This window comes from Hippocampus bargibanti, linkage group LG18, assembly GCF_051943395.1.
Source record: "Hippocampus bargibanti isolate YZ-2025 linkage group LG18, ASM5194339v1, whole genome shotgun sequence".
NCBI lineage: Eukaryota > Metazoa > Chordata > Actinopteri > Syngnathiformes > Syngnathidae > Hippocampus > Hippocampus bargibanti.
This window is the reverse complement of record NC_142751.1, coordinates 3045987-3061104: the sequence shown is the minus strand read 5'-3', so window position 1 is coordinate 3061104 and position 15118 is coordinate 3045987. Positions and strand designations below refer to the sequence as shown.

General features: G+C 42.0%; 1 protein-coding gene and 1 pseudogene across 6 annotated transcripts in view; both read left to right on the top strand.

The window, feature by feature from the left end:
- Positions 1–15118, top strand: part of smad2 (SMAD family member 2) — a 37426-nt gene continuing 22308 nt past the window's right edge. The window contains exons 1-4 of one of the 6 annotated variants that reach the window (XM_089019735.1): positions 24–156; positions 1054–1137; positions 4251–4313; positions 5589–6093. In XM_089019735.1, coding sequence (XP_088875861.1) covers positions 5837–6093 — 257 coding nt within the window. In that variant the 5' untranslated portion in view covers positions 24–156; positions 1054–1137; positions 4251–4313; positions 5589–5836. Of the gene's footprint in view, positions 157–1053; positions 4314–5588; positions 6094–15118 lie in introns of all 6 variants that reach the window. The other 5 variants (XM_089019733.1, XM_089019732.1, XM_089019736.1 and 2 more) reach the window with 5 other exon arrangements.
- LOC148884223 (general transcription factor II-I repeat domain-containing protein 2A pseudogene) lies at positions 8493–10940 on the top strand (annotated as a pseudogene).

The following is a 15118-nucleotide window of genomic DNA, read 5'->3' as shown; positions in this document are numbered from 1 at the left end:
CTGTTAGTTCAGTTTGGTTGAGCTTTGAATGAGGGGCCATTATTTCGGTGGTCGCACATCGACTTGCAACACTCGATGGACCGATTTAAAATGAAAAAGCTGGATATATTGACGGGTACTTAAGTGACCACCCGACAACATTTCGCCTCCTAGTCGGTAAGCATGCATCGAAATATTTCGTACCATTTGCACGGGACAAAACATGCAGCAGACCCGATTATGTGTCGGACAAAATAGCAAGCTTGTTAGCATTTTTTGCACTGGCTTTTGAAGCCGAAGGGGGAGTAGAAGAAGAAGGACGATTAGTAAGACAAAAAACCTTGAAATCGTGCAAGTCATTTGGGATTTTAAAATCATATCATAATGTTTTCACCCTTTTCTCTGCTTTTTCTCAAAGTCGACGGTCGAATCGTTTGCAGCGGAGTTGATTAGCTTATTCTTCCGACCGCGTGAGTGTGTGTGTGTGTGTGTGTGTGTGTGTGTGTGTGTGTGTGTGTGTGTGTGTGTGTGTGTGTGTGTGTGTGTGTGTGTGTGTGTGTGTGTGTGTGTGTGTGTGTGTGTGTGTGTGTTTATATTGTGGGGAGTTGTAGAGAAGTGATAACAACAGACCGTTTCTCACAGTGAGATTTGATTTCACAGACAAAATACGACCTCTTATCTTGTCCACAAGGCCCCGCTAGTGGTGATTAGCATTTCATTCAGACATTGTCGCCATATCAACACGGTTTGAGTTTTTTTGTTATGCCGTCCGAAAAACAACACTCATTACGTCATTTGGAAGGTTTGTCTTTCTCAAACACGAGGGGTCTTGTCCCAGCATTGCTTTCCCCCTTGATTGTTTCTCAACCGATCCTTGCATCCAATGTTGATAAATTCCGTCATGAATGTGACAATAAGTTTCGATATGTTCATTCTGCAGATACTTGCCGATTTTTCGCTCTCCCATTGTTTGGCATCAAACAAATCCCCCCAAAGAGCAATTATTTATGTGAATCCCGATCTTTAAATGTTTGAAAAATGTCGCTAATTTCTATCGTTCTCCTTATTTATCAGCACTAAATCATCTAAGGAAAATTATTTGAAAGAGCTCTGAGCGGAAGACACCGAAGTGACGATCTCCTCTTTCCTGTAAACAATGTGCGTTCTATTTTACATTACATACATTACACACATTTACATTTTCAACAACAAAAAAAAAACAATCTGCGATGTTCTTCTGTCAATCTAACATTGGTATCGTTTAGTCAGATAATCAACATACTCTCACTGCCACTGCGGAATTGATTTTTATGTTAGAATGAGCGCTTTATTCGGGCGAGGTTACACGTGAAGGTCACAGAGCAGACAATACTTGGAGAAGGGATTGGGGGGCATTTGGACGATTTTCAGTGATTGATTTGACAAGTAAACACGCCAGTACTGCTGACAGAGTTTTGAGAATAAAACCAGTGTTGACAACATTGTTGATGCGTCTTTAAATGGGTTCATATTATCGATATACAGTGATACCTTGGCTTCCGAACTTAATTGGTTCCAAGAAAGTGTGTGTGCGGCGAAAAGTGTGTATTCCAAACATTTCGTCTGTGTAAGCTCTCAGTCGTACAGGAGTGGTCCATCGATGAGAAGGTTTCTTCAGCCGTCATCTGTACTTTTTTGAAGGTGTCGGACGTTTCGCCTCCTATCCAAGAGGCTTCGTCAGCGAACTAAAGTCTTACTGGTCCTATCGGCCCTATTGCTATATCCCTAATGTCCAGACATGGCGGCGCCGGACACAGCTATGATAGGTCCGTACTCTCATCTCACCTGAGAGTAGGGACCTATCCAGTACAGATGATGGCTGAAGAAACCTTCTCATTGATATTCCAAACATTAATTTCCCATAGGAAACCATTAAAATGAGAATAATCTGTTCCCATGTCCCCATCAAACATAATTTTCTACTAAATAAGCCGTAAAGGACAACCGACATCACTTTTTTGTTTCCTAACTGACATCAGAAAAACATATTATAGCATCTAAAATACCCAAAACACGCAGTATGATATTTTTATTCAAATGCAAAACACCTATAAAAATGACTTAGTGTCCAAAATCTGCATAAAAATTGAGCTGCGAATTGGGCATTTTCAGAAAGTCCCGCCCCCAGTTCGTGACGTCACGCCAAGACGTTTTGCATTGCTGTAGAATCAAAATAATGGCTTCAGATTCGGAGAATATGCTTTCTTGTTACACATCCAGTTATGAATATTATTCAAATAGTTCTGAAGAGGAAAGCACAAATGTTTGCAATCAATTAAAGAATTTATTCCGTGCCATTTTGAGGCAACATTGGGGGGAAATGTCTCAGCCAAAAAGAGGCAGAAAATGGCCACCGAGCTCCTGTGAGGAATGAATCAGCCCGATTCCACAGGCTGATAAATTCCTTCCATGGAGCTTGGACGCCTTCTTCTGGCTCTTTCTGGTGCAACACGAGGTTTTCAGACCAAACAAGCATTGACGTGATGAAAGAACTGCTACAATGTGTCCTTTTTTTCGGTCTGTGGCGTTCCTTCAGTGACGTCACATACGGACTCGTGACCAACTCAAAAACAAGACTTCCGGAATATTCAGCACAAGTCTTAAAATGTAAAATATTGCTATATGCGGTGGAATCTTTGTAAAATACGCTCAGTAGAAGTCATTTGAAGCCATTTTACAAATTATGGACACAACTTGTGCAGAGACGTCGGTTGTCCTTTAAAACTACACAAAGTATACCTTATGTTTTGTATAATAAATGTTCTATTTTATTGTAATGAAAAAAATAAACTGTACTATATAATAAAGTAGTTTTATTTACCTTTTCGATGGTTGTTGATGGAATGTATAGCTTTTTGCATAAAGTGTCTTAAGGAGCTCTGGGTTGTACATCTTGGAAGTTGTGATATTGCAACAGATACAGGCAGACACACTAGAAACTTAAGTAATAGCTGGTCCCCTTGCTTGTCCTTTCTCTTCAAGTTGTACAGATGGCTTGTGCGGGTTATTTGGAGCCTGATTGATGGGCTATTTTAACCTTGCAGTCTACACTCTGCCTTTGAACTATCAATAAAGTTGAAACGAGTCCAAATTTCACTGTGTTTTCGATCCATCTGATCCGATCTGCCTATCTACAGTGAGACCTCAACTTACGAACACCTTATATTATGAACTTTTCATCTTACAAATGTCAAATTGATGAAAATTAAAACTTATAATAAGCACTATTTTTATATTACACACCCACCACGGCTGGTCCATCAAGCACACGACCTTCGGATGTGGCGGTGTGATCTTCGGCGGAAGCACACGACCGAACAGCGCTCCAGCCGGCGCTACTTTCCACACCCCCTCTCATTGAATGCACACGTCAATCGCCTACTTGGAGGTTTTTGCTGATAATTTTACTATGATGGGACCGAAAAAAAAACCCACCACAGGCTCGTGTTCAGGCCAAGAAGACACAAAGTCGCTGAGAAGAAGGAGATAATTGAAAAACACGAACAAGGTGTGCGTTTGTGTTATTTAGTGCCCGAGCACGGCTATGCTAAGTCAACCATTGCTACCATTCTCCGGAACAGAAAAGCCATCAAAGGTGTGGCTGTTGCAAAAGGTGTTTCCGTGCTCTCAAAGCGACGGCCTCGGGCAATCGAAGAAGTTGAAAAACTTCTGTTAATTTGGATTAACGAAAAGCAGCTATCCGGCGACAGTGTGTGTAAAGCTATTTTATGCGAGAAAGCACGGCTAACTCACGCCGATATCGCCATGCGCCAACCTGGAAGTTCGGCGCTTATTGAGGATTTTAAAGCCAGTAAAAGAACATCTGAGGAGGAGATGGCTGCAGCATCAAGTGAGCTCATAAAGGCAATGTTGGTAAAGTGGAAGGATGTGCAGGCTTTTACCGAACAGTTCCATTCAGAAAAGACTGTGGCTATGACAATCATCAACATGATGAACAATAATGTGATGCCTCAGCTTTGTAAGACCTTACAAGTCAGAAAGCAACAGGTGTCAATTAAGAGGTTTTTCATCAGCAAAAATGTTGAGGAGTCTCCAAAGAAAAAAGAAGAGAAGCCACACCAGAGGTTAAGTTACTAACAGTCCTTATGGAAGGTGACTCTCCTTCCATAAGCCATCAACGACCATCAAAAAGGTAAATAAAACTTTATTTTACAGCACAGTTTATTTATTTAATTACAGTCCTCATGTAATGTGCATCTCTTTCCAAACAGCAATTCCCTTTGAACTTCGACCTCCAACACCATTCCATCAAGCCATCAATGACAATCATAAAGGTAAATAAAACGACTTTATTTCATAGCACAGTTTATTTCTTTAATTACAGTACTTATGGAATGTGACTCTTTCCAAACATCAATTCCCTTTGACGTCAGACCTCCAACGCCATTCCATCAAGCCATCAATGACCATCACACATGTAAATAAAGTGACTTTATGATATAATGCAGTGTATTTCTTTCATTACAATACAATAACACATTTATTATACATAGAATAAGGTATGTTGTGTGTAGTTTTAAGGCTTATTTAGTTGAAAAGTATATTTTATGGAAACCCGGGAACGGCTGATTCTCATTTTAATGGTTTCCTATGGGAAATGTACGGCAATCACGTACGGCTTTGACTGAAGACTGGGGGGCGAGGAATAGAGGATTAAAAAAAGTCAGCTGCCATTTCCAGCTCGGCTCTCTCTTCGTTCACTTCAAAGAACTGGGCCGTTGGCGAACGACACATCACTCATTGTGGCGCTCCGTGTGTTTCTAAAAAAATAGTTCGTATGGTAAGATTATATTCTCGCGAATTTAACGTTCGTAAAGCGAAAAGTTCATTTGCTAAAGGGCTCGTAAGCCGAGGTATCACTGGAATGTACTTTTTTTGTTGCCTAAATGAAATCACACTGACCTGCCTTGCGTTATTGATTATATAGGAAACATCCTCGACTGGAAATTTGTCATAATTGCTAAAAGATTCAACAGCTGATGATGTCAGCTGACTCGGTGAAAAAAAAGTGCATGTCTACAAATGACAACAGCTGTTACATGCTGTATTGTTGTCATGATGTTGTCTTTTTTTAAATTGCTCCTGACATTAAAAAAAACATCATGAACTAATGTGCTGTGTCCTGAAAAGATATCAGTGCGATCAAGGCTGAATCGACATTCATTAAACTTTCATTACATTCTCTCCACACGTGCAAAAAAAAGTAAACCGAGGCACCATATTTGACCCTGAAGCCCGGTTTAATGCGGTCTGACACTGCTCAGCTTTAGCAAGAGAAGGTTAACTCTGGTTTTGATAATGGGATCACTACCTTTGTATGAGATTAGTGTTTGATTAGTATCAGCATCAACGCAAAAGACTTGTCACCTCTGTTAAGAGGGATTAGGTTTTAGAGGCTGACCTAGTAACCGAAAGCTACCCTGTGTTGATACAATTAGTTTGTGGGAACAAACCAAATGGTGATGTTTTGCCAGTACACATTCACTGTTATTTATTTCTGTATTTTTTAAAACCATTTCTGTATCTTTCTCCCCTTTCTGTGTTTTTAGATTGACCTGGATGCTCCGTTTCCTGCTCCACCGCATTTTGCACATTCCCTCTCGTAATACTTTTTCCAGCCATTTTCACAAAACACCAATGACTTAGATCGGACGATCGGACCAACTCTCTGTCCTTCTATATCCAGAAGGATTTTAGAAATACAGGCTAAGGATTTTAAATCCCCCCCTCCCTTGTTCCCTGTACGTAAGATTAAGAGGCTAAATCAAAACACTCACGTGCAAGACGTACATACAGCATGTCCTCCATACTACCTTTCACTCCCCCCGTGGTGAAGCGGCTGCTGGGTTGGAAAAAGACTCCGGCGGCGGGTGGAGGTGCCGGAGGCGGAACCGGAGGAGTTGGGGAGCAAAATGGAGGCGGGCAGGAGGAGAAATGGTGTGAAAAAGCTGTCAAGAGCCTGGTGAAGAAACTGAAGAAGACGGGGCAGCTGGATGAGCTGGAAAAAGCCATTAGCACGCAGAACAGCAACACAAAGTGTGTCACCATACCCAGGTGAGAACAGAACATGCACACACACACCAACGTGCTGTTATAGTTGTACTCAAAACATGGCGGAGTGTCGCTTATGGTACGTCGAAACAATTCCTGACTAAGTCAAGCACCCGTAAAATTGGCTACACTTGAATTGTAGTTTGACCAAAAAATATTTTTGTTTTTATTTCTTTTTCACAGAATCACTGCACGCGCACTGAGTTTTTGCTTCCATTTTAGTCAAATGGAACCCATCAATGAATAATAATAAAAATAATAATACATTTCATTTCTAAGCGCCTTTCAAAACTCTCAAGGTCAGTTTACAGTCACTGGATCATTTTTTCTGTGGGTGAGCAGCGGCAGCCACATGCCCCAGCGTTCAATCAACCCGGAATAAGACAAATAAATAAAAAGCTAGCAAGCCATTAGCTAGCTAATAGATAGCCAATAGATAGCCAGCCAACCAGCTAGCTAATAGATAGCCAGCCAACCAGCTAGCTAATAGATACCCAGCCAACTAGCTAGCTAATAGATATCCAATAGATAGCCAGCCAGCTGGATAGATAATAAATAGCCAGCCGGCCCAATAGCCAGCTATTAGCTTGCTCGTCAGCTGGATGGATAGCCAACAGATAGCTATATAGCTAATAGATAGCCAGCTAGTTTATGTAAGCGGTGAACCAATTGGCCGCTCAGAATTCATAACGCGGGGTCAAAATCATGTCCTGACATGGCAGACATGCAGAAAAAAAATATATAACTAACAAGTTGTGCGGCGGACGTCCACTTCTTCATTCAGGTCCCACAGGTTAACCTTGTAGGAGAAGTGAAACCGGCGTGCAGGAAACCAAAAATCTCAGACGTGAAACCACCATGCTTGCATTTTTTTTAATTTAATAGAGTAAAATCGCCAAAGGGGTCAAGATCCTTTTTTTGTCTTTTCAGCTGGGTAATATTTAGGCCAAACATACTGAATTGAATCACTCATGTCAAAAAGTCGACATGGAATACACTTTTACTTCGAAATAACATCAAGAATAACAGGCAAACGCTGTGTTTGGATAAGCCTTTTTTGGTCTCGCAGTGGAGAAATTTACATTTCACAGCAGCAAAGTGATGAAAGGAAGAGGAAAGGAATGAACAAAGTTGAAAACAAAATACAGGAGCTGTTCTAAAGGCAGCGCCATTTTGAAGTAAAAAACAACAAACTAAATAAATAGACACAACAAAAAAGACACAGGCAGTCACTCAATCTTAAGCACTTTTCTGCACCCTTTTTGTAGTATAAAGCAGTTTTAGATGAATGAGGAGCATCATTTTCACCAGTGGATCTGGGACGTCATGGTGGAATGTGCACGTCTGCTAAAAGCTAAATGTTGAAAGCAAATACGAAGCTGTAGGATCCTTTAACGAAGAGATTGTCTCGCATCTCCTGTCCTACGTCAATCCGCTTCAATTCCAAGCCGCGACAGTTCCACACTGTTATTATCACAACTCAGTCGGCATTGAGGTTGCTTTTTATTTCCGTTTTTGCACGATATTTGAGCATCGTATGGGCTTCTGTAAGTATTTATTTATTTTTGTTCAACTTGTAACTCGTCTCGCCACAGTGTACTTTCAGTTGTGGGTGCATGTGGAGTGTAGCTTTCTGACAGAACGAGGAATAAAAACAGAGGGAGTGTAAAAGATAAGTGTGGCTGGGATCCTTAAGTTTCAGTAGTTTGCATGGGAAACAAAGGAAAAAAAAGAATGGTGGATTGTCGTGTTTGCATGCATGTGTTGGCTCAGTCATAAGTCATTCACAGCACTTTACCACCATTTGTCTGCATTGTTTTGTATCCAGGTAATATCCGATTTACAACCGGCGCGAGTTACGATCACCCATACTTACGACTACCCATACTTGCGACCACGACCGCCAGACTTTTTTTTTCCCCTACGGCTGCCACCGCTACAGGCAGCAACGCTGTTGAACTCCGCAGCGTGTTTGCGATGCATTTTGTAGAATAAGGACTCGAGCTGGTCCTTCTTGTTTAGATCTGTCACGTTCCGAACGAGGTAGAGAGCAGCCGACTCGTCGTCAGAGCGAAGTTGAATGTCTGGATCCCCAAGTAAGCGACAGAGACAGAGGTCTGTGCAGGATGATTTATTAAAGAACAACACAAAGCGCTCGTGTGTGTGTGTGTGTGTGTGTGTGTGTGTGTGTGTGTGTGTGTGTGTGTGTGTGTGTGTGTGTGTGTGTGTGTGTGTGTGTGTGTGTGTGTGTGTGTGTGTGTGTGTGTGTGTTTATATATGTATATATATATATATATATATATATATATATATATTTTTCGCATAGTAATGACGCGACAGGATGTGACGTAATGACAGGATGTGACGTAATGAAAATGCGACATCGTGTAAAGGAAGGCAGGATATGATGTATGAGGAAGTTCAAAATGTAAACAAAGAATTAAACCTTATAATACGTACTATTTTCATAATACACACCCACCACGGCCGGTCCATCAAGCACACGACCTTCGGATCTGGCGAAAGTGATCTTCAGCAGAAGCACGACCGAACAGCGCGGCGCTACTTTCCATACCCCTTCTCATTGAATGCACACGTCGATCGCCTACTTTTTGCTGATAATTTTACTATTATGGGACCGGAAAATAAACACCACAGGCTCGTGTTCAGCCTCAGTTCAAATGTGGTGCGTTACTATGAATAAATTGAAGAAACTACCAGCCGTACACGTCTACTCTGCTCTGTTTATTTGTCATCTAAGACTTGGGGTGCGTTCAGGTTCGAGAATAGCGCACGACTTCCTAAGACTCTAGGCTGTTTGGAAAGCATTGTCTAACTCAGACCTGGGCAAATTACGGCCCGCGGGCCATATCCGGCCCTTTGCAAGTCCCTGTCCGGCCCGCGTGAGGCCAATCATAAACGCCATAAATTAAACAAAAAAATGATTTAACTTTTATTTTGAAAAGCGTTGGGTCATTACGTATGCATGACGTAGACTCTACGTCTTACGTGTATATACGCGAGAGTCTTACGTGTATACACGGAAATGAGTGAAGGCGATTCTGTTCGCCAAGTTACTCTCAAGGCTCAAGATGTCGGCACACCCCAAGAAAAGAAAAGTTGACAACGAATGCCGTATTTTCAACAAGACATGGACTGCCAAATATTTCTTTACAGAAATTAAAGGTAAAGCAGTGTGCTCAGTCTGTGGTACACAGGTTGCTGTGTTTAAAGAATATAATTTGAATCGCCACTACACGACCAAGCATGAAGATAAATACAGAAATCTGTCTGATGCATTGCTTGCAAAACTACAAACCCAACAAGGATGTTTCACTAAACTTCACACTCCCAGAGATGCAGCCGTCAGGACAAGTTATGTCATTTCTCACAAAATCGCCTGAAAAAGTGGGGCATTTTCCGACGGAGAGTTTATTAAGGAGTGTTTATTGGACTCTGCTGCGCTGATGTGCCCAGAGAAAAAGGACGGGTTTGAGAATGTTTCACTCTCCCGACACACTGTAACGAGGCGGATTGAGGACATCGCGGGAAACTTAGAGCCTCAGCTGAACAACAGAGCTGCCGACGTTGACTTTTTTTCTCTGGCTTTGGATGAGAGCTGCGATGTACGTGTTAAATCGATAACCACATACTTTCAAATCACGGAGGAGTTGGCAGCCATGCAGTCAATGAAAGGGACAACCACTGGTAATGACTTGTTCAGAGAGGTAAATGCATGTATGGCCATGTTAGGACTGAAATGGGACAAGCTTGCAGGTGTGACAACAGATGGTTGTCCAAATCTAACCGGGAAAAATGTTGGACTTTTAAAGAGAATGCAGGATAAAGTGACAGAAATGAACCCTGATCAGAAATTGACATTTTTGCATTGTATCATACACCAGGAAGTGTTGTGTAAGACAGTGTTAAAAATGAAACATGTCGTTGATGCTGTCACTAAAATAGTTAATTTCATCAGAGCGAGAGCTTTAAATCACAGACAGTTTGTTGCTTTGTTGGAGGAAAATGAGGCTGAACATGGTGACATAAGCTATCACTGCACTGTTAGGTGGCTCAGCCTTGGCAACATTCTGAAAAGTGTCTGGGGCCTGAGAGACCAGATTCAGGAGTTCTGTATTCAGAAAGGTCATGACATCCCAGAACTTTCAGATAATGACTGGTTGGCAGACCTCGGATTCGCTGTGGATGTGACTGCACTAATGAACGAACTAAATGTCAAAATGCAGAGCAAGGGCCTTTTTGTGCATGAGATGTACAGTGCAGTGAAGGCTTTCATGAGAAAACTGCAGCTTCTCTCAAGCCAAGTGAAGGTCAACATTCTGACCCACTTGCCAACACTTAAGGAAGCCAAAAGATCAGGTGATCACCTCCAAAAGTACTCAACCACGTTAGAAGCATTGCATGCCGAGTTTTCAAGGCAATTTCAAGATTTCAAAACTCTTGATAGTGAAATGCACGTGGTTTCTTCTCCCTTCAGCTACAGTGTGGATGATGCACCAAGTGAAATTCAGATGGAACTCATTGATCTGCAGTCTGACACACTTCTGGCAGATCACTTCAAGTCAGTCTCACTGCTGGACTTTTACTCCGCCCTCAAAGAGGAGAATTTTCCACACCTGAGGAGGCATGCTCAGAGGATCTTAGTCCTCTTTGGATCTACCTATTATTGTGATCAGACATTCTCAGTTATGAAGTTCAACAAATCCAAACACAGATACTCTATGACTGATGACCACCTCTCAGCTGTCCTTCGGATAGCCACTTCAGACATTCCGCCAGTTTTCAATGCCCTTGTTCAAGCCCAGAACAGACTGGATTATTCTCACTGAAGAGGTAACATGAGGTGGAAAACAAGTTATTGTTTGTGGAGATTAAGTTAAAAATAAATTGCACTGGTTCAATAATTGTTTCTTATTTAACCAATACACCACAATTTCACATAACCTAATATAAATATTTACAGAGTTCTTTATTCTTCTGATTATCAGTACCAGCTATTCAAAATATTTAATTTGAGAATTTACAATGAAAGAAAGTTGGTGGCCCTCTGACACAATTCAGGTTTTTCATGCGGCCCCTGATAAAAATTAATTGCCCACCCCTGGTCTAACTGAATGAGGTGACAAACACTTCCCAACGTTTTTGTGTTGCTACACTTGAACGCACCCCTCTGTCAAGTTGCGATAGAAGTGATTGTGATTGGCTAAACGGTAGAGTCATGTGTCATGGTAAGCCAATCAGAGCTAGTGTTTTCACACACACCGGAACAGCGTATCAATAGTCACGCTAAATTGTCACGTGCGAGTTGACAGCTCGGGCGTGGCCTTCGTTCGCGACACTTCATTTCATTGTCGTTCTGCAATTTCATTTCATTTCAACGAGTCACTGTCACCTCCCCAGTGACATGATTACGACAAAAGTGCATCGCTACGTATATTCCGCGTCCGTGGAATCATCGGACTCGAGCCTTATGTTGTCATAAAATCTCTGCCAGCACCGACGGGACTCGAAGTGAATGCAGATGACATCGAGGAGCTTGTTGCTGACCATAATGAGGTCATCAACACAGAGAATTTGATTTGCCTTCAAGAGGACAAGCAGAAGCAGGCCATTCAAGAGTTTATGTGCAGGCTTTTATTGAACAGTTCCATTCAGAAAAGGCTATAAGAATCATCAACATGATGAATGATAATGTGATGACTCAGTTTCGTAAGACCTTACAAGTCAGAAAGCAACAGGTGTCAATTAAGAGCCATCAATGACCATCACAAATGTAAATAAAGTGACTTTATTATACAGTGCAGTGTATTTCTTTCATTACAATACAATAGCACGCTTATTATACATAGGATAAGGTAGGTTGTGTGTAGTTTTAAGGCTTATTTAGTTGAAAAGTATATTTTATGGAAACCCGGGAACGGATTATTCCCATTTTAATGGTTTCCTATGGGAATTTTTTTTTTGAGATACACACTTTTCGCCTTACACCACAGGTGTCAAAGTCAAGGCCCGCGGGCCAAATCCGGCCCGCCACATCATTTTTTTCGGCCCGCGAAAGCAAATCAAACTTGTTAAATTCCATGATGATTGCTAAAATCAGAGCCAATATATATATATATATATATATATATATATATATATATATATATATATATATATATATATGTGTGTGTGTGTGTGTGTGTGTGTGTGTGTGTGTGTGTGTGTGTGTGTGTGTGTGTGTGTGTGTGTGTGTGTGTGTGTGTGTGTGTATGTATGTATGTATGTATGTATGTATGTATGTATGTATGTATGTATGTATGTATGTATGTATGTGTGTGTATGTATATATATATATATATATATATGTGTGTATATATATATATATATATATATATATGTATGTATGTATATATATATATATATATTATATTTGATTACAAGAAAGCATATGACTCGATGCCACACACATGGATCAATGAATGCTTGGAGTTGTATAAGGTCAACAGGACCCTGAGAGCCTTCGTTGCAAACTCGATGAGGATGTGGAAAACCACACTTGAAGCCAATGGCAAGCCACTAACGCAAGTGTCCATCAAATGTGGCATATACCAAGGTGATGCACTCTCCCCACTGCTGTTCTGCATAGGACTGAACCCCCTCAGCCAGATAATCGCCAAGACAGGCTATGGATACCGCCTCAGAAATGGAGCTATGATCAGTCACCTCCTCTACATGGATGACATCAAGCTGTATGCTAAGAGCGAAAGGGACATAGACTCCCTGATCCACACAACCAGGATCTACAGCAGTGATATCGGAATGTCATTCGGGCTGGAGAAATGTCGTCGGATGGTGACTAAGAGGGGCAAGGTAGTCCACACTGAAGGGGTCTCACTCACTGAAGGAACAATAGCAGACATTGAAAACAGCTACAAGTACCTTGGTATACCACAGGCCAATGGCAACCTCGAATTAGCAACAAGGAAAGCGGCTACGACCAAATACCTCCAGCGGGTGAGGCAAGTCCTCAGAAGCCAGCTCAATGGCAAGAACAAGACCCGGGCAATAAACAGCTATGCCCTGCCAGTGATCAGATACCCTGCAGGAATAATAAGGTGGCCAAAGGAAGAGATTCAGACCACGGATGTTAAGACCCGAAAACTCCTCACCATGCACGGAGGGTTCCATCCCAAGTCCAGCACCCTGAGACTGTACACAAGCCGTAAGGAAGGAGGCCGGGGACTAGTGAGTGTGAGAGCCACTGTCCAGGATGAAACATCCAAGCTCCATGAATACATCAAAGAGAAGGCTCCAACGGATGATGTACTCAGAGAATGTCTCAGTCAATGGGGAAGACGGACAATCATGGGAGGAAAAGCCCCTACACGGGATGTACCACCGAACCATAGCAGAAGTGGCTTATCTCAAGAAGTCCTATCAGTGGCTAGAGAGGGCTGGCCTAAAGGACAGCACAGAGGCACTCATCCTGGCTGCCCAAGAGCAGGCCCTGAAGACCAGAGCCATAGAGGCAGGGATATACCACACCAGACAAGACCCAAGGTGTAGGTTGTGCAAAGAGGCACCTGAGACAATCCAACACGTAACTGCAGGGTGTAAGATGCTGGCAGGGAAAGCCTACATGGAACGCCATAACCAGGTGGCTGGCATAGTCTACCGAAACATCTGTGCGGAGTATGGACTGGAAACCCCAAGGTCAAAATGGGAAACACCTCCCAAGGTGGTGGAGAATGACCGAGCAAAAATCCTGTGGGACTTCCAGATACAGACTGACAAGATGGTAATGGCCAACCAACCAGATATCATGGTCATAGATAAAGGGGAAAGGAAAGCCGTTGTCGTGGATGTAGCGGTCCCGAGTGATGGGAACATCAGAAAGAAGGAACATGAGAAAATCGAGAAATACCAAGGGCTCAGAGAGGAGCTGGAGAGAGCCTGGAAGGTAAAGGTGACAGTCGTGCCTGTGGTGGTCGGAGCACTTGGGGCAGTGACCCCCAAACTCGACGAGTGGTTGCAACAGATCAACCGGGAACAACATCGGATATCTCGGTCCAGAAAAGCGCAGTGCTGGGAACAGCGCGGATACTGCGCAGAACCCTCAAGCTTCCTGGCCTCTGGTAGAGGACCCGAGCTGAAATGGGGACAGACACCACCCATGGTGGGTGAGACGAGGATTTTTATTTTTATATATATATATGTATATGTATATGTACATACACATATATATATATGTACATACACATATATATATATGTATATACATATGTATATGTATATGTATATATATATATATATATATGTACATACATATATATATATATATGTACATACACATATATATATATGTACATACACATATATATATATATATATACATACATATATATATATATATATATACATATATATATGTATGTATGTATGTATGTATGTCAAGTCAAAGTCAGCTTTATTGTCAAATATGCTAATATGCATGACATACAGCACAGATGAAATTACTGTCCTCTCGGACCCAGCATGCAAGGCACTTATAATTACTTTAACAAACATAAACATGAAAACGCCAAGGGGAGCCGCTGCATGTTCACGCGCCGCCATCTTGGGGATTTTTTTTTTTTTTAAATAACAAATATGTCAACACAAAGACACAGTCATTCATTCTTCAGGACTTGCTGTACCCTCTTTGTGATGACATGAAGCAGTTCTAGTTGAAAGAGGAGAGGATCAAAGCATCCATGTCAGCAGTGGATCAGGGACGTCATGGTGGAATTTGTACGTCTACTACAAGCTAAATGTTGAAAGCAAACACGAAGCTGTAGCATCCATTGACGAAAAGACATTGTCTTACATCTCCTGTCCAACATAAATCCGCTTCAATTCCAAGCCGCGACAGTTCCACATACGCATCGGCGCTGTGCGCTGACGCTGCTTTCTTCTTATCGCGGGCTCCTCTAGCCATGCATCCATCCAGCCGCAGACTGTCCAACAGCACTGACCTTTCCACTGA